Raw genomic sequence first — 20,593 nt, forward strand, 5'->3', positions numbered from 1 at the left:
CTTCCCTTGGTGAAAAAAAATGGAGGGATTGACCAATCAGATGAGGCCCACGTGATGCCCCTGCCAACCTGTGATTGGTCAGGGCCATGCCAAGGGAAGCTAGCCGCCTCTTGCTTCCCTTCAGAGGCGGCTGGCGGCTGGCGATTTGATTGGACACTGCCATCCAATCAAATCACATCAACATCAGTTTTAATACTGTAACTGTCATCACCGCCGTTAGAAATTATCAAGCAAATGAAGTATTATGGAGGGTGGAGATTTGGCGTACTTAATCAAACATAACTTTACTAAACTTCCGCTACAGCAGCAACTACAAATTAAATCAGATGACAGGCCAATGCCCGCACTCGAGCTGTGTGTACACAGAGGAAAAAGGGAGAGAATCGGACGTTCAATGAGGACAATTATGTCCGCACGGAGTGGCTAACTGGAAGCGCTAAACTTCAGCGTCTAATTTGCTGGCCATGTCTTCTTTTTGACAAGGATTCGTGCTCCCTGAACAATCCTTGGGCAACTTCAGGATTCATCGACCTTGCCAACCTGTCACGGGCAATTGAGAGGCACGGTAAATCCAAAAATCACATAGATTGTGTGATTGTCTGCATACATTAATAAGTAAAATGCTTAAATTAATAAGGAGAGAGTTTCAGCTGGAGAGTGCGTGCGGACCTGTCGGTTAGATAACAGGCGTGTGCAAGTCCTGCATCTGTGTGATACAAATGTGTGTCAAATGATACCGGGCGCTGTAATCACTCATCTGGTTACGTTATTGACCACCCCCCGACCCAAAAAATGGGCTTCCCCTACATTTTTCCCCACGCCACGCTACTGGTTACATATTGCAATATTTGTATCTCCAAAACCTTTCACGAAATGCAAGCGAATTGACAGACTTACGCATTTTACCTTTTTTAAAACCAATATTATTTAGTACGTTCATTAGAAACTGTTGTTTTTAGCCTCTTTGTAATTGTACAACAACACACGCCCAGTATAGTGCAATATGTATGCATAAAACCAGCTTCATCTCGATGTCGCCCTCAAGCGGTGAAAAATGAGAATAACTTATTCGTGGGGAACCTGAAACAAATTGAAAATGTAAATGTAAATTGCAAAGTAGTTTTTATTTTATAGCGCAACAGAATTGTCCCAACTAAACATTAACAACTAAAAGAAGCGGGATTTAAAAAAATAACAAACGGTCTCCCTCATTTCCTATATACTATAGTCTATGAGCCTTATGTACCTTATGTGGAGTTATTACCATTATTACAAGTTGTGTGTTACGTTACGTAATTGTGTTGTCTTAATGTTGTGTCAAACATATTTTTTAACAAAAAAACATTTTTAAACGTTTGCAGTGGACCTGTAGGAGGCAGTGTTGTCGAGTAGACGGGTGAGGTGGAGGTGCGCTTGTTTTGTGAACCAGAGACGCCCTTTAGTTGAACCCGCTGTGAAAATGATGCAATTTCAATATTCACAATATAATATGCACCCAAATTAAAGGGCTGAACATAAGTATTTTGAAGTGTATGCGGCGAATGAGTGATAGTGTTTACATTCTTAACAGTGTTAAAAAATGTTCACTTAAATGTTACCACCGCCCTCACGGACTGTCTCTTTATACAAAAACTTTCGCACCCAAAGCCGTTGCACCACCACGTGTCTCATGGTTGTTGCGCAAAACATCACGAGTGGCTGCTTCAGCTGTGTGTGTTACAAATACTGCACATGGTATTTTTAGTAGCTGCTTGTAGCGACGGACATCACCGGGCCCCATACTCTGAACTTTTTGGAATTCTTTGTTTACAAGTTAAAGCACAACTTTACTTTCATTTCTGCAAGTTGTAAAACAATTACAACTTTGAAGTCAGCGTTCAAGGCTGTACACGAGCGTTATATACGGTTATATAGCGAGTTTGAGGACTTTGACAAACAGTTGTAACTTGTCCCACTCCGCCTGCAGCAGCCACGCAGAAGCTATCATGTCGACCGGCTCAAATGAAGTTAAAAGCTGCCCCATCCCCACCAGGGTGCTCACCCTGAAGGACTGGTCCCAGCTACCCGACATTTACAGCCAGACACCCGGGGGCACCCTGTTCTCCACCACGCCTGGAGGTAAGACTCGCGGGGTGCAAGGCTTTCTCTCGAGGGTTCACCCAGGCTACTGTTGTTTTCGGAAATGAGTTTTCACCACGGAACTTTCCAGAACAAGTTAGCTAAAAAAAAAGCGTGTGAATTCGTGCAAATGGACACAACCCAACGACAAGAAGCTGCAAACAGTACAAGAGTAGTTGAAACGCGTGTCAAAGTGGTTGTCTAACTATAATTTACCAATGACAGGATAAGTACATACAAATGTCGCGTAGCTCACATTCTGCACGGTGACAGTTGGCTGCAGCTCTCATGTTGTCAACAAGCTAACTGTCATTTTAGGACTTTTTGCAATGCTTTTTGTAATGCTTTTTGATGGAAACGAAAAGTACTTTTTCATAGATTACATGCACATACACTTAGTATTGAGCTAAAGAGGGTTTTTTTATATAATAACGTTGTAAACTACAATAATAATAATACATTACATTTATATAGCGATTTTCCTGGTGGTCAAAGCGCTTTACAAGCAAGTAAATACAATGTAATATACTACACAATAACAGATATGTCTAGTATGTTTTTCTAATGGCAGCTTGAACCTTTAAATTGACAAAAAACAAACACGCATTGAGGGCTGAACAGTCACTTGTTGCTGTATCGAAAACACACACACACACACGTAAGTCTAAAGACAACATAGCTGTCTAACCCATGACTTGTGATTTAAAGAGGGTGTGTTTGTGTTCAGTGATTGGCCTCTGCCATGGTGGAGGAGGTGGAGGCCCTCCTATTCCCTCTGCTGGCTGCTTTGCATTTCAGGAATTGTAGAGAACATTCTGTACAAGTTAAGAGGAGGGGGGGGGGGGGGCAAAGGAAATGTCTAATGCATGGGGACAATGACAAGTGTAAATAAACACCGTTTTAATGTGTGCCCAACATTGATCGCTATGGTAAACATTGCACAACAACTTGCAACTCAGTTTCGACTTGTTCCTCTTTATGTGCAACTCATGTCCCTATAGTAGGGTCCTGCCATGTGTTGCTAGCCCGGCCCCTCTTTTACATAACCCACTCTAAAGCTTTAAATGCATTGCTAGCCTATAGCTTGCATTCCAGCCCTCTTTCCTCGCCCCAGTTCTCCCTCCGCTTCCCTTTGTCCTGGAAGAGCTGCTCACCACAGCTATTACATAACTTGTTTTTCCTCGTGTCGAGGTTGAGCTAGTTCAAACTCTAATAAAGAAGCAGCCGTCCCCTCCTTGACTCGAGTCACATCCTGGTCAAAGTTATCACAACACACCATTTATGAGGCTGTTTTTTCCCGTTTGGGAGTTCACCACATGAGAGTTGCAGCAGTGTTTGTGTGGAGATTAATACGTGGCACAGCTGTGAGGAAAAACTTGAAAAGCAGTTCCTGGATGCAGACCTAAACATGTAGCATCTGCCAATCGAGTTTCCCCAGTTAAAGGACAAACATGTGGTTTGAATCTCAAGGCCTCTCCCTTGAAAGAGAGAAGGTTTTGTACTCTGATTTCCTAGAACTCATAGCAGCCCTCCCCTCTGCACCGCAAACAGAATCCTACTGAAACCCCCTCCTGTAGAGGATACTGATACAACACTCCCCAGATGTGCACCAAGCCATGATGCACTTGTAACAATAATCATAAATTAGATACTCCAGCAGTTGGTATGTTTTATATTTGTTTACCCCAGGACAAATACAATATTTTCTTTCTTTTATTCTCTCATAAACACAGGTACACGCATCATCTACGACAGGAAGTTCTTAATGGATTGTCGAAACTCTCCTATCGCCCGGACCCCCCCATGCTGTCTGCCCCAGATCCCCGGGGTAACAGTACCTGCTTCACACCCCATGGGGAAACTGCAGGATCTCAAAGAGGAGGAAGAGGAAGAGAAAGACATTGCAGGTATGCAACTATTTATCGCTTGCTTTTTACGAGTGGACTTAACCAGTAAACACACAGTTCAGTCCATGTCCATATATCATTAATTCATTTGTGGTTTTATGAAATCAAAATAATTCATTTGAAAGAGGTGAACAACACATCAATTTCCCGATGCATAGAATGATTTTACAGATGTGTTTGGCTGCAGGAATTGGGGCAAAAATAAATAATTGCGGTTATTACGATTTAAAAGCGATTGTTAATTATTGAAAAATATATAAAAATTATCAAGAGGCTCGTTACCAGACATACGTTTGGTTCGGTCTGTACTAGGGCTGCTCGGTTATGGCAAAAATCATAATCACGATTAATTTTGGTCAATATTGATATCACGATTATTAAATACTATTATTCATTGACTTTGAAAACATCCATTTATTGAACTTTTAAAAAAAATTATACATAATATCTACATTTTAAATAAATAATACCAATGAAGATCAACAAATATTTTTGGAGCGCACTTCCACAACCTACGGAACATATATAAATATGATAACTAATGTCACTCACAACCTGTAATGTTTAATTATACTACTACACGCAGTACTCTTATTTTGGTAACCCCTTATCCGGAAACAGGAAGAGAGGCTCCGGCTTGACGAGTTAGCAAAAGTTGACTGTACGCTAGAGACCGGAGAATAAAGAAACGGCAACTAAAGCTTCCCTTGTAACGTGTTTATATGGATTTATTAAACAGACCTGCAAGCCACAACACAACCTGGCTGAGAGGGCTTTTAGGGAGGGGTGAAAGCGCACGCTTTATAACGCAAGACAAATTGAGAGCATCATTGCGAAAGGGAATGCAGCAAAATAATCGTTTTATTTAGATTACGCTGTTTTCGTAATCGTTGCAAGCCAAAATCGTAATCGAGATTAAAATGCGATTTAATTGCACAGCCCTAGTCTGTAGGCTGGGATAACTCTGCAGCTCCACAGTACTTAATTCATAATAATATATAAACATGTATTTAGCATTTAACAAACATTGTGCTTCCTGTGATTTGAATATAGATCCGTAGTGCAATTAAGATAGAATTTCAATGAACTGTGCAGCCCTGTTTTCAAGTTTTTTCTTTTAGATACAAACTGAATGTTACGTTGTCATGAGTATCACACATGTACTGCAGTCAGGTGCAGCATGTGTCCCAGCAATATCATGGCTGCATTTTTTTGCAGCACAACTGTGTTGAGGGTCGGGACAGGAGTGCTCAGTCATTATCGCCACGTGTTAGTTCAGTCTTTCGACTCCATCGGTATTACCATGCTTTGGAAACTAGGCTAGTGACTTATTACGCAATAATCACAAAACGCAGCTATCACCATCAGATATCCCAGTGTTTCCCCTACCATTGTCTTGGAGGGCCGCTGCGTCCCGCCAACGGAGCCCCGCCAACGGAGCCCCGTGACCCCCTGAAATTCAAGGTGTTTAAAAAAATAAAAAATAATTATTTTATTTTATTTGTTATATATATTTTTTATATATATATATATAGAGCACCAAATTGCAACTAATCTATATCTACTGTCACTTCTCACATTGAACATGTGCTCTTTTATTAAATAAACTGAACACTTTCATTTTAAGTTGTGAGTTCAGTGTTTTTGACCCTAATGCCCCGGCCACACGAGGACGAAAACGGTAGTTTGCGTTACTGTTTAGTGTCATATAGACCGTTCGGCCACACGAGGACGACCGAATACGGCACTAAACGACTGCGGAAACGATAACGGGTCCCAAGGTGGATAGAACGGCATACGCAACGCTCTGGGGGGTCCAACGGCTCCGTGTGTACGCCATATACGATCATTTTCTGATAATGATGAGGCAATAGCCCCGCCTCGCCCCACCTCTGCTGCTCACCCCCGCGTCAAAGTAAACTGCACACTGAATTCAGATTATTTATCTTTCTGACAGGACGGAGACACCTCTCAAACTACCTAAACTAGTTATAAATATGTTTATTTTTACTGTCGGCCGGGTCACTCATTACTGGATCAGCTGCTGCATGAAACAGACACTGGCGCTGTCCAAAGAGAGGGAGGAAAAAGAGAGGCTCCGTGTATTTTATTATTATATTATATAGAGTCGTTATTCATTTGTTTTAAAGCTCAATAAATAACAAAGAAGACCTTTGACCGGCACTTTTATAATTTTGTCGGAAGGTTTAAACTTTAATACACGTTGACTGGCGAAAAACTCTGCCCGATTCCCTTTTGGCCCCCACCGTGGAGAATAAACAGAAGGGCAACCATGACAACCATGCTTCTTCGCTGCTTTTGTGGAGGAAGTTACAGCGCCACGTACAGGCTCCTGCATATGTACTGCAGCTTCTCCAGCGGTTGGAGCTAAATGGAGCTGGCTCGTGTGGACAGACACTATCCGGATGACTATTGCGTGTGGATGGAAGCTTTTTTGCGTTTGCGTTAATCCTATGCGTTTAGCCGTTTTCGTCCTCGTGTGGCCGGGGCATAAGAAACACAGATGCATTAATCAATAGCAATAATCCACAGCTCCTCTCTCTGCTCCAGAGGGTTAAAAAAAAAAATATCCCAATGCCACATTAACTTAAAGATATCAGCTAGAAATTTCTCCAGTTAATTACTTACAATAAGGCAATTGTTTTTTGTATTACAAGTTTTCTAAAAAAGCATGTTTGAATATGCAAATGAAACATTAACGCATGAAATATGCACATATTTTAACACATTTCAGGAACTGAAATCTGGACTTTGGATAAAGCCAGGTTCAAAATTCTTGTTTAATTTTATAGTCATATTAGTATCTAAGGCAGGGATGCGCAACTTTGATGGTGGTGGGGGCCACATCATTGATGTACTGGCCACCCGGGGGCCGCAGATTCACTTGGAACACACACACACACAAAAATGCCATGTATTGTATGTAATTATTAACAAATATACTAAGTCTGACATCTTCATTGACATTTTACAATCAAAGGGAACATCCCCAAAAAATGGGAACATCCTCTAATAAGCTCACTAAACAAATATCAGTTCACAGACATTTTATTTCATTTTTACAAGTGGCATGTTTGTATTGAACAGGTTATTAAACAGTGGAATAAAACTATTTTTAAACTATTGGAAAGCACGGAAAATGTGTGTGTATTGAGATTAACCATTAGATGACATACACATGAAGTCATGAACACTAACCCAGACATTAGTTGTCTAACTTGAACCTAAAACACTTGTAGCCTGTCTCTGCATTCCCCTTATTCCACAATAAGGGGAATGTCAACACAGACACCTGTCAGCCCGCACTCTGCTTTTCCTCAGCACCACTCCCCCTCCCTCCCGCTGAAATTATGAATGAAAAGCGTAGTAATCATAGATAACACGGCAGGGTCCGTTACAGTTTGTTTTCATCTGATTTCAAATAAACAAAGTCTTGGTTTTAAGAATATTAAACTTGTTTCCCCAAATTCAGATGATAAAAACAACTTTGAAGCTTGTAAAGGCATAATTACAAGAGGCAATTTAACGTCACAGCAGGCATAACAACAGCCGGTGTTTCTTGTGAGGGTTTCCCCGAGAAACAAACACAATACACACAAATGCGTCACAGATTATTTCGTGGTATTTGAAATAATCTACGCAGCTCGGGACGTAACTAGGAGTCTAGTGGACGGTATCAGTACTACAAGTAAAACAAAAATATATTTACATTTTTTATTAATTACGTTGTTTATAAATTAATCTGAGGGCCGCAAAAAGAGGAGGTGGGGGCCGCATGCGGCCTGCGGGCCGCCATTTGCCCATCCCTGATCTAAGGCTTTTACAGAAGGGATTTTGGATATCTCTTTATCACTCCATAAATCAGAAAATACTGTTAACAGCCCTAAAATATCAATTTTCGTGTTATATAATTCAGGCCATGATGATATATGAACAAACCCTTCTGTAAAAGCCTTCATAATATTGATAGGAATATAACTGGAAGGTTTGGTGTATGTAAGTGCTACTGAAGTGGACATTTCAAACTCGGAGTAGGAGAAGAAACTCGTTTTGAGAAAACGACCTTTAAAGATTGCAGTGAGGCGCTAGCTAAACCCTCCTGTTCTTTGGATGATAGCTTGCACATCGACGCACTCCGTGGCGGTATTTCATGTTCGGGGTCATTTGTTTTTTGTATAACCTTGCTTCGTGCAAGTGACAATTGTTGTCGTCTTCTCTGTGAACGTTTTTTTCGCCGTTCTTTTGCCATTTTGAGATTTCAATTTCTAGCGGAAAGCTAACCAGGAAGTGTTTTAGCACACCACGTGACGCATCTGAACGAATCACGTTGTCAGAAATTGACACCAGCCAATGAGATTTTGTTTCTTGGTTTAAGACCCCTTTGTTGTTTGACGATTGGTTGCTGATACAAAGGAAATGACCATATTTGGATCAGATGAGATTGTGCAGGAGAGACGGAGCTTTCCAACGATACCTCTGATGACATGGTGCAAACTAGGGTTGCTCAATTAATCGTATTTTAATCGCAATTACAATTATGGCTTGCAACGACTACGAAAACAACGTAATCGAAATAAAACAATTGTTTTTTTATTATTATTTTTTTTTCAATCGAATTATACTTTAAAGTTCAGGGTAATCAACTGTTAAAAACATACTGTTCACATTTCTCCAATAAATTGATGTTTTCAAAGTAAATGGATAATCGTTTTTAATAATCGTGATATCAATTATTGACCCAAATAATCGAGATTATGATTTTTGCCATAATCGAGCAGCCCTAGTGCAAACAGCGGTCGCGGTGCTTTATGTTACGCTAGAATGCTAACTTTTGGTGAATTTAGGAGAAATCTACAGACGCAAATAGACAAACTATAGTAAAATAAACACTTAAATGTGTATTTTGTACGTTTTCCTTCCAAAAGCCTGAAAGAAAACATATTATGGAATCAAAATAGCACAAAATCTCAAAATTGACCAGTGCATGAAAAACGATGTTTTTGCCTGCTGTGTCTCGCCTTAAGAACGTTTCTCTACATTTTACTGTCAGTTGTTAATTTATTGGTGAGGGGTGACAATATTATTGTATATTTAGTAAATGTGTTTTTTTCCTGATTCTGTGAGAGGACACCTCATTTCGGCAGTGTTTACCAAAGGTTCGGGTTCATGAGCAAGTTGAGACGGATATTTATATTTGAGGAAAATACATCAAACTGTCACCCTCCATTCCCCGTGTCAACCAGAGTCCACAGGGATTAGATTGGACCCTTGCCTCTTGTGTTCCCTCTCTTGGTTGGTAAACAAACAGGACACGTAGTCTGGATTTCCAGCTGCACCCATTCAGTCCACTGTTTTTGTTTTGTTTATCTCACCAGTTATGAAAGCATCGATAAGGTCTGTACTTTGTCGTCTTCTCTCCGGTCCGTTAAGGCGTGGCTGTGCTTTGGCTGTGAACACATGTTAACTGTCAGCTGATTGTCAAATACCTCCTTAACCATTTCTCCTCTTCCTTCTCCTCCACAGATGACAACCAGTTTGAGATGGACATCTGAGCTCCATTATTACCTCCTGTGGAGAGTTATTTGTTAAAACACCTCCAAGGTCATTAAATGACTGTCATGCATTACATATAAAGCTTTTTTTCACCTTTTTTTTTTAAGCGCTTTTGTGAGGAACCAAAAAGAAAAGTTCAACTATAGCAGTGGTTCCCAACCTGGGGGGAAGATCGCAGGGGGGGCGCCAGGCCTCAGATGATTTGAGGCCAAATATCATATTTAGACTTTATTTTTGAAAAAAAAAATTGTTTTACATATAATTGTAACTCAATACATGATTGTCACTAAAAGCCTTGTCTCTTCATTACAATACAATATAAAAAATAATTGATTAATTCATTTGAATAAAAATTCAAGTTAGTAGCTATTAAAGGCATAAAAATACGAAAATGTATAATTTTTTCTTTGATAGAAATGTTCACATTCATCCAGTTTGTGACAGTAGTTGTAGCATTTTTGATGCTACAACTACAGCCCCCCCCCACCACTGAACTATAGGGTGTTTTGAACCCTAAAAAAAGCAAAGAAATGCTATTTAACGGGATGATTGGTTGCTCACTCACCTCAGAGCTGCAGCAGGATTGAATACAATTCATTTTGATTTCACTTTTTTAAAATCTTTTGTAAATAACATTGTAGCCTATTTTTTAAGTTGGGGGAATATGAGATGATTACATTAAGAGATGTAGAGTTTTTCACTGCAGGCATCAGTTGTTTTGTTGTATTTCTCCCAAACGGATGGCTTACTTTCTTTGTGATGGGCAAGCAAGTGTCTCCTAATATCGGGGGGTCAGGGCCTACTGAAAATCAGCTCTACTCTGTATTGTACAGAGGAAAAGCTGAAATGTGAATAATTTCAAATAAAGGCTATTCAGACCTGTCAAACTGCTTGTGTGGGTTATTTTTATTAAACGTATATTGTCCTGTGAATCTATTATGTAAACTGAATAAAATGTTTTTATTATGCAACGACCCTCCGTTTTTTTCACACATTTTTTACTTTATTTAAATGTTTTTTCCCGAACTGGCCCTTGAAGCTCAATGCGTTTATTTTATAACAGCACACTGAGTCAATCTGTGGTCTGTTAAGGTCTGCCTATATTTCAATAAGAGCTTGTCTATAACGTCTTGTGTAATGGAAAACTATGTGGCCCCAGAAACCTGTTGAGAGTTAACCAGTTGCATAAGGCCTCACATATAGAATGGTGTGTTTTTGTGCACTGGAGTCAACTCCCCTCACAGACAGATTTAGCCCCTCTGTCATGGATTGGTTAAGTAGTTAAGCTTCAGGCTAAGTTGTTAGCATTTAAGTCAAACATAAGCATAATCTTTGTTGCTTGAGATGCCACAGTCTGAAATGACTAATTAACCACAAATCATTCTTATACGGGATGATGCAATATGCCAGTATCAACTATAACTGAAATAAATATTGATATTTAAAGAATACTAATATGATTATGTGATTTTCTTTTGTTCATCAGTTCATACTGATGCCTAGATGTCAAATTATTATATTTTGTGATTTAGTAGTTATGTTTACATACTCCACCTACCTATGATTCCTTGAATATTTATTGAGTTTTAGCTACTATATACAACCCTGAGTACTGCACCCATATGTTGAGTGTCATTAATTTGCCAAACTAGACCAAATGCACAAACAAAAATAAATAAATGTACTGATAACATTCATGCCATTTTCTGCATCAAATACATTATTCTTAATTATTTTGGCAACAATAATCATGTAGTGAACATCTGATATAGCAACAATCCACATTCTAAACGTTGCTGTAGATGCGCTGAGGTGAGCCAAGAGCACACTTTTCATATGTAGTTCCTTGACAGATGTTTCAGTCACCCTGGAAACAAATGTAAAACTTATATAGTCATGATACCTTTGTACAGTATTAGAATCAAAGTGCACCAATAGCATACAGTGCTGAGAGGCTGAAGGCTATCTACAGACCCCTGGACTGTTATGTATTCATCCTCTTGACCAGGATCAGGGCTCGGTGCGTCTGTTTGTTTTCAGACGCTGATTTGTAGATTAGGCCGTCTGACTGTAGGAGATGGCCTTTAGGAATGAGGTCAGCTGCAGCTCCAAAGGCCAGGCATATTGAAACCACTCTGCAATGTGAGGAGGGGGGGACACACCTGCTGGTTTTCAACAAGGCAGTTATCTCAGATATTTAATCGTGAATTAGTACGTGTTAACTTGAGTAAAATAAATGGCATCAATATTTGTTTCAACACTGGTGACCCCAAAACTTGGAAAGTTATTGCTGATGTCAAGGTAAATACAAATAAGCAGGTCTCTATGCGTCATATGTAGGTTAGTGATGTAGGTCAGTCTGTTCAGCTGGTCGGATCCCATGGCCTTGCACTCGTCTGGCAACAACCTTGCATTCCATCAACGTTAACTACCGACTTTAGGGTGGGAAGCTCAGAATTACATGATTTCACTAATTATCTCGGAGCAGGGTCAAACATGTGCTCAGTATTTGACTAACCACATTTCATCAAATAAGATCTCGCAATGTAAACTGGCTGTCTTCCAAATGTTACTGTGCCCTAAATCAAATTCTGGACCCAGACAGACTAGGTGACCTTTTGCACAAAGTCAGGGTCATACGTTATCACTTGGCTGCCTTTCTAAAATGTGCATATTTCCTTTCGGGCATAGGGGGTTATTTTATATTGGAAATGATAATCCAGTGTTTTGGTTGGCACTAAGAGAGGAGAGGGTATGAGTCTTTTGTTCCACATGCACACAAACCGGTACACCTATATGTTATTATGCCATGTGGCCTACTATCCTGCGATGGGCACCAATGTGCATTTGGTTTGTCAGTTTTGGGAGCACAGCCAATTGTTGGTGGCTTTATCATGCTTGCAGCTACATCACATACATACCTTTTATAAGTAGCATCTGAAGACCAGGGTGGAGTTTAGTTTAGTTTTCTGGTCAAACGGTTAGATAGAACGACTGCAGTGATGTTTTGACCCTGTATGGACTATTTCACTCTGGCAGAAAGTGTGTTAGTGGGACAGTGATTCAATCCTTTAAGCATCAGTTTTGGGTTTGTTACCTCCACCCTTAGGCAGCCCTAACTATTCCTTGAAGTGAGCCTTTGTTTTAGCGGAACCTTTGGATACTACTTCGATTTAGTGCTTAGGGTAATTCCAGCTCTGTGTGTTAAGCAGCTGATGCCTGGGGTCCACTTTGTTACAGCCCTGCAGATTTATGTACAGCATAACAAGAAACTGAGAAACAAACATGGAGGTCAGTAATCAGTCATGTATGGGTGTGTGGAAATGTGCAGCACAACCAAAACAGCAGATGTGTCCAAAAAAGAGCTCTGGGGAAGGCAGTGACCTTTAAAGGCCCTGACACACCTACCCGATTTTGGGAGTCAGAGGCTGTCAGAGGCAGTCGGGCATTCGCGGCGCCCTACTCAGGTTGGAACGATATCATGGTGAAAACATGGCCACTTAAATATGAAGTAAACCTCATGCCAACTATGATCTCATGGCATGCAGTAGCTGGCCCCCAGGTTATTTGTTAATAATTGCAAACTGATAACTGGGATTACGTCAAGAAACCTTTTCCACTGCTGTAATCTGTTGCTCAATGGGAGAAACTCACTGGCATGTTTATCACTGGACATGTGACAGTGACACATAAGCCTGTCAGTAAGTCAGTGCACAAGGTATCCATCACCGAGCAAGGGCAAAAGAGTGTGTAAAAATGTGAGTGATAAGACTTATTCTGCTGTTTAGAAATGCGATCAACTCTACATGACAACATGTCATATAGTTCAGTAGTAAATAAAGTCACAATAAAAAACAATTAAGTAATTGCATCACACATCGCATTTAATCCAAATTGTGACAAAAAGGGTGTAAATGTGTCACAATGTCTTTATTTTTTCTGATTTAAAATGCTTCATCTTGGCTTGTAGAGAACATGTTTAATGTTTGTTTGCCATTCATTCAGTTGTTTTTCCTTCACATCAACCTTGTAGCAATGTAAACAACCCTCCTCCACTTTCCCTCTGAGTTTCAATGAACTCTGGTGATCTTGCTCCATTGCCCTTTCCCAAACTATGTACCCTCTCCCCCTTGCCCCGAAAGAGGGTTGGGTAGAGTCCGGCTCTATTTCTGTCAGCTGCTCCTGCTGGAGCCCTTGGTAAAGGCTCGGGCTGTATTGTCGGGCAACCATGAAAACAGACACTCGGACACACACGCCAAATCTATAACATGACAGAACAGGGACCTAGGTTTGGAACACACATACAAACCAACATCTACTTAAACATTTATATTAAAGGCCCACAGTTGCTTTTTTTGACTAAATTGTATTTATTTCCTAAAGTTGTTTCACTTTATTAACTGCTTGTGTCTCAGATTAATTTTCACTTTGTTGGATTACACTGGGTTCATTGACAAGTAGGCTATATTTCATCACTGGTTTAATCAGTTTAATTCCTCTATTAAGATTTACACTAAGGGACTATTTACATTTTTCAAAGTGAAGATAAAGACAACAAACTATTTTCCTCATAGTTTACAGCTAAGTCTACAGGGAAAGCAAACCTTGCTTTCTATACATAATTTCTATTGACAAGCATTTGCCATGCTGAAGCACCCCAGCACCTTACCGTGGTAGAGAGGTTTGTGTGCCCTGATGAACCTGGGGGCTGTGTTGTCTGGAACCTTGTGTTCCTGGTAGGGTCTCCCATGGCAAATTGGTCTCAGGCAAGGGGCCAGACTAAGATTGGTTCAAAAGACCTCATGAAAGACGATACAAGAAGTGAGGATACCCGGCCCGGAGGAAGCCCGGGGTCTCCTTCTGGAGCCAGGCCCAGAAGGAGGACTCGTCGGCGAGCGTCTGGTGGCCGGGCTTGCCGCGGAGCCCGGCCGGGCCCAGCCCGAAAAGGCAACGTGGGCAACACCTCCGCTTCTCCATCCCGCGGGCCCACCACCTACGGGAAACAGCGATGGGGTCGGGTGTGCTGCCAGAAGGGTGGCAGTGAAAGCGGAGGGTCTCGACGGACCAGACCCGGGCGACAGAAGCTGGCTTTGGGGACGTGGAACGTCACCTCTCTGGGGGGGAAGGAGCCGGAGCTTGTGCGGGAGGTGGAGCGTTACCAGTTGGATCTGGTTGGGCTCACCTCTACGCACAGCGTCGGCTCTGGAACCTTACTTCTGGATAGGGGTTGGACTCTATTCTTCTCCGGAGTTGCTCAAGGTGTGAGGCGCCGGGCGGGTGTGGGGATACTCACAAGTCCCCGGTTAGGTGCTTCGTTGTTGGAGTTTACCCCAGTGGACGAGAGGGTCGCCTCCCTACGCCTGCGGGTTATGGGGGGGAAAACTCTGACTGTTGTGTGTGCTTATGCACCCAACAGCAGTTCAGAGTATACGGCCTTCTTGGAGACCCTGGAAAGAGTCCTGTATGGGGCTCCTGAAGGGGACTCTTTAATCTTGCTGGGAGACTTCAACTCACATGTGGGCAATGATGGAGACACTTGGAGGGGCATGATTGGGAGGAACGGCCCCCCTGATCTGAACCGGAGTGGTGGTTTGTTACTGGACTTCTGTGCTAGTCATGGATTGGCCATAACAAACACCATGTTCGAACATAAGGATGCTCATAAGTGTACGTGGTACCAGAGCACCCTAGGCAGAAGGTCCAAGATCGATTTCGTTATCGTATCATCGGACCTGAGGCCGTATGTTTTGGACACTCGGGTAAAGAGAGGGGCGGAGTTGTCAACTGATCACCATCTGGTGGTGAGTTGGGTCGAGTGGCGGGGGAAGCCTCTGGATAGACCTGGTAAGCCCAAACGTGTAGTTCGGGTGAACTGGGAACGTCTGGAGGAGGCCCAAGTTCAGGAGGCCTTCAACTCAAACCTCCGGTGGAGCTTTTTGGGCATTCCTGTGGAGGTTGGGGACATTGAACCAGAGTGGTCGGTGTTCAAAGCCTCTATTGCCGAAGCCGCGGCGGGGAGCTGTGGTCTCAAGGTCCTAGGTGCCTCAAGGGGCGGTAACCCTCGAACCTCCTGGTGGACACCGGTGGTCAGGGAAGCCGTCCGACTGAAGAAGGAGGCCTTCAGGGATTTGTTATCCCGGGGGACTCCCGAGGCAGTTGCAAGGTACCGACAGGCCCGAAGGGCAGCAGCCTCATCCGTGGCCGAGGCAAAGCAGCGGGTGTGGGAGAAGTTCGGAGAAGACATGGAGAAGGACTTTCGGGCGGCACCAAAGTTGTTCTGGAAAACTGTCCGACACCTCAGGAGGGGGAAGCAGGGAACCATCCAAGCTGTGTACAGTAAGGATGGGACGTTGTTGACCTCAACTGATGGAGTGTTAGGGCGTTGGAAGGAACACTTTGAGGAACTCCTGAACCCGACAACTCTGGGTGTTGAGGGACTGTTATGGTTGACACGTCTCATCAACGTTGCGTGGAAGTCGGAAACAGTACCGAAGGAGTGGCAGACCGGGGTGGTGGTTCCCCTTTTTAAAAAGGGGGATCAGAGGGTGTGTGCCAATTACAGAGGCATCACACTACTCAGCCTCCCCGGGAAAGTTGACTCTAAGGTACTCGAAAGGAGGGTCAGGCCGATTGTCGAACCTCAGATTGAGGAGGAACAATGCGGATTCCTTCCTGGTCGTGGAACGACGGATCAATTTTTTACTCTCGCAAGGATCCTGGAGGGGGCTTGGGAGTACGTTTAACCGGTCTACATTTGTTTTGTAGACTTGGAGAAGGCGTATGACCGAGTTCCCAGGGAGTTACTGTGGGAGGTGCTGCGGGAGTATGGGGTGAGGGGGTCTCTACTCAGGGCCATCCAATCTCTGTACTCCCAAAGCGAGAGCTGTGTCCGGGTCCTCGGCAGTAAGTCGGACCCATTTCCGGTGAGGGTTGGCCTCCGCCAGGGCTGCGCTTTGTCACCAATCCTTTTTGTAATATACATGGATCGGATTTCGAGGCGTAGTCATGGGGGAGGGGGTCTGCAGTTCGGTGGACTAAGGATTGCACCACTGCTTTTTGCAGATGATGTGGTTCTAATGGCTTCATCGGTCTGCGACCTTCAGCACTCACTGGATCGGTTCGCAACCGAGTGTGAAGTGGCTGGGATGAGGATCAGCACCTCCAAATCTGAGGCCATGGTTCTCAGCAGGAAACCGATGGACTGTCCACTTCAAGTAGGAAATGAGTCCTTACCCCAAGTGAAGGAGTTCAAGTATCTCGGGGTCTTGTTCTCGAGTGAGGGAACAATGGAGCGTGAGATGGGCCGGAGAATCGGAGCAGCTGGAGCGGTACTGCAGTCGCTTTACCGCACCGTTGTGACGAAAAGGGAGCTGAGCCAGAAGGCAAAGCTCTCTGTCTACCGGGCCATTTTCGTTCCTACCCTCACCTATGGTCATGAAGGATGGGTCATGACCGAAAGAACGAGATCGCGGATACAAGCGGCCGAGATGGGTTTTCTCCGCAGGGTGGCTGGTGTCTCCCTTAGGGATAAGGTGAGAAGTCCGGTCATCAGGGAGGGACTCGGAGTTGAGCCGCTCCTCCTTCGCGTCGAAAGGAGCCAGTTGAGGTGGTTCGGGCACCTAGTTAGGATGCCACCTGGGCGCCTCCCTAGGGAGGTGTTCCAGGCACGTCCAGCTGGGAAGAGACCAAGGGGTAGACCTAGGACCAGGTGGAGGGATTATATCTCTTCGCTGGCCTGGGAGCGCCTTGGGATCCCCCAGTCAGAGCTGGTTGATGTCGCCAGGGAAAAGAAAGTTTGGGGCTCTCTGCTGGAACTGCTACCCCCGCGACCCGACCACGGATAAGCGGGAGAAGATGGATGGATGGATGGACTGTATGGCTCACACAAAGCTCATGATTCCTCTGCTATTTATCAAAGAATCACATGTGGATGGAATAAGTATTCAGATCTTTAATTAAGTAAAAGAAAAAAAGAAGAACAAGTCTAAAATACTAGATGATGTGTAAAAGTCCTTAATTCCAACTGTTACTTAAGTTAAAGTACAGAAATATTTTCTTTACAAGTATCAATGGTAAAGGTATTTATTCTCCTTTCACAATGTTATTATTATACTTTCAGGGGTTGTAGTTTGTCAACAATGAGCTACTTTTAAATACTTAACAAAGGCTACCACTGGGTAGTTTAGTTGGGTAGTACTGCAACATATTTAATAATTTACCTTTTTTACTTAAAATTAACCAATAACTTAAATTGTCAAATGAATGTAGTGAAGTAAAAAATACAATATTTGCCTCTGAGTCGTAGTTAAGTATAAATGACCTATCATGGAAATACCAATATGTACAAGTTTGTCAAAATGTTACTTAAGAACAGTAGGCTACTTGAGTAAATGTACTTCATTAATTTCCACAAGTATGCCTTCCAAACAGTCTCAGGACAGCTGCTGCCAGACTATTGCTTAACATGTCTCCTTCCACCAACATGTTTTCCATGCATGACTTTGTACTGGCTGTAAATATAGCTTAGCCTGCATATGTCAAAGGTCAGGTTCTTGTATTCTCTGGGAGCATCACTAATCTCCAACTCTGTCTGTGGTTATAGGCCACCATGTTGTACACACTTCATTGTGCAAGCTCCTATCACATGTTGCTACACTGTGAGGTATCACGTTGCGGACAGGGAGCGTTTACTTTTAGGTCTCACTGTCAGTGGCAGCTGTCAGGCTGGCTGGTTGCCGGCATGCTTTTATTTTCATACAGTACTCATGTAGTGTCATGTCTGATGGAGGAACTGAGATGATGTTTCACAACCCTAACCCCCCTCATAGGGGAATACATGGGTGTGTTTATCAGCAGCCATGGTTAAAGTTACTTTACAGATTATTAATATATATATATATTAACAGAAAACAAACAATACTTCGCTATAGATTAACTACCAAACGGTAAATGTGCATACCTTACACTGGTTTTAAACATCTTGCAACATTCTCTTGCACCATTTTATTATTTCTATTCTGTTATTTCTTGCTCTATTTTGTATTGGTTTAACAGTTTTATGTCCTGTATATATTCATGTTGCATTGTTGGAGGAACATGGGACTTAAGTTTTCCATTGCCACTGTAGCTACTGTGCATATGACAATAAAGCCTTGAATACATTTTTTACACTGACAATAAATACATATGTGTGTATTTGCAAGTGTTCTTCATTCTTTGCTGTGAGCTTTCTTGTTGCTGGCCACCTAAAGTCCCTAAAGGCCCTGACACACCTACCCGATTTTGGGAGTCAGAGGCCGTCAGAGGCAGTCGGGCATTCGCGGCGCCCTATTCAGGTTGGTGTGGACAGTTATTGCCACTCGTCGACTGAAGTCTTTGCGGTGTGTTCATAGGCGGGCGGCGTAGCCGACGCAGGCGACGTAGCGGACGTAAAAGTCGGGACGCCTTCGGTACGCGTTCTTTGGTCTCAGGTTGGTGTGTAGCGGCCTTTAAGCCCCGGACACACCAAGCCCATTTTGGCCGTCGATGGATGTCAGGTCGACGATGAGCGTCCTTCTGCCCTACTCAGATTGGTGTGTCCCGCACCGTCGTATCTTTTCGGCCGTGCCGACACCTACCGATTCGACATGTTGAATCGGGAGGCTGTCGGCTAAAGGCAGTTGGCCAAAGAAATCCCTCTGATTGGCTGTTCAGCCACCGAATCAATGCACGAGAAGCGAAACGGAAGTGAGGGACCCAAACAAACTATTAAGAAGGCAAATCTGAGATTTCATTTAACTCCAGCTCTCGACACAGGTTCGGGAAAGCCCCATGAGCTTCTCGTTGTAGAGTGCACATGGAACGCACACGCTATTTGTTGTTTGTTTATATCACGCAGTCTGTTCTTCTTCTCTCGGTGTATCACGCAGTCTGTCTTCCGGTTGCCTCTTTTGAATGACGAATACACACTACCGCCGCCTGCTGGTAAGGAGAGTTATTGCCACTCACGCATGCGCAGTTCGTACGTGCAACTTGGCCGTTGGATTAAGTCTTTGCGGTGTGTTCCAGTGCGAAACATGGCCAAGACGCAGGAGACGTGAGGCGATGTGAGGCGACGTTCCATCGGGACGTGTTCTTTGGTGTTCTTTGGTGTTCTTTGGTGTCAGTTTGGTGTGTAAGGACCAGTGGCGTAACAAGGTTGTGATTGGCCCCGGTGCAAATATTGTTTTTGGCCCCCCCCCCCATACATAAGCGCACACTGATGCGCTCACACACGCACAGACATACACAACCACTCAGAAGCGCCACATGTATAGGCTATCAACAACAGCCTGCCCTGGCCTCAGACCACCACAGCCTGACAACGGCACAGCGAACCAAGAAGAGGATTAAACCTGTTTCCTTGATGTGTGTCTCTGGGGAATGGGCCGGTAGGCCTACCTAGACCGGTTGCTATAATATAGCTTTTAATCTTGGGGTCGGGGGTCTCAGTAGCGCCATAGAGTCCCCTATCGGTTGGGGCCCTTGGGGGATCTGTTGGACCACCGCCGGGCACAGCCAAATCCAGCCTCTCCTCCTGGCTGGCTGGAGAAGAAGGTTGCTCAGCCACGGCCACGGATACAGCTTCACTTGTGGAGCTAGATGGCAATGATGGTGGTGACCTATCGTAATACATAGTAATACCTATACCAATAAGCAGTAACCAGTAAGGTGTGCCCGTTCTCTCTCTCTCGCTCGCGCCACACATACACCGGTCCTCCCGATGGCCAGTCGGTGCCTGCCGGTGAGCGTGGAAGTGTGGTCTGTCGCAAGCAGGCGGCAGGAGCGGAGCTGTCAGCATCAGCTTGTAGATGGTATTTTAAACTCGCTGCGCTCTGAAACTACGGGGCAGCCGAGGACAAAAAATACACATGCGTTAATCGCGTTAAAATAATTAGTGGCGTTATTAACGCGTTAACTTGACAGCCCTAATATATATATATGTTGTTTTTTTTGGATGGGCCCCTGGCCAGCTC

General features: G+C 43.5%; 1 protein-coding gene across 1 annotated transcript; it reads left to right on the plus strand.

The window, feature by feature from the left end:
• Positions 1-1,683: 1,683 nt before the first annotated feature.
• On the plus strand, positions 1,684-10,571 carry eif4ebp3l (eukaryotic translation initiation factor 4E binding protein 3, like). Its single transcript, XM_034223288.1, has 3 exons — positions 1,684-2,118; positions 3,852-4,025; positions 9,570-10,571. Exons 1-3 carry the CDS (start codon positions 1,986-1,988, stop codon positions 9,596-9,598), a joined length of 336 nt encoding a protein of 111 aa, XP_034079179.1. The 5' UTR covers positions 1,684-1,985; the 3' UTR covers positions 9,599-10,571.
• The last annotated feature ends 10,022 nt before the right edge of the window (positions 10,572-20,593 follow it).

This window comes from Gymnodraco acuticeps, unplaced genomic scaffold, assembly GCF_902827175.1.
Source record: "Gymnodraco acuticeps unplaced genomic scaffold, fGymAcu1.1, whole genome shotgun sequence".
NCBI classification, from domain to species: domain Eukaryota; kingdom Metazoa; phylum Chordata; class Actinopteri; order Perciformes; family Bathydraconidae; genus Gymnodraco; species Gymnodraco acuticeps.

Bases quoted from the DNA above. Each gene is read 5' to 3' on its own strand.
- eif4ebp3l (XM_034223288.1), top strand. From the start codon at position 1,986: ATGTCGACCGGCTCAAATGAAGTTAAAAGCTGCCCCATCCCCACCAGG. The intron at 2,119-3,851 runs GTAAGACTCGCG...TCATAAACACAG, and splicing joins GTTCTCCACCACGCCTGGAG to GTACACGCATCATCTACGAC. The intron at 4,026-9,569 runs GTATGCAACTAT...TCTCCTCCACAG, and splicing joins GGAAGAGAAAGACATTGCAG to ATGACAACCAGTTTGAGATG.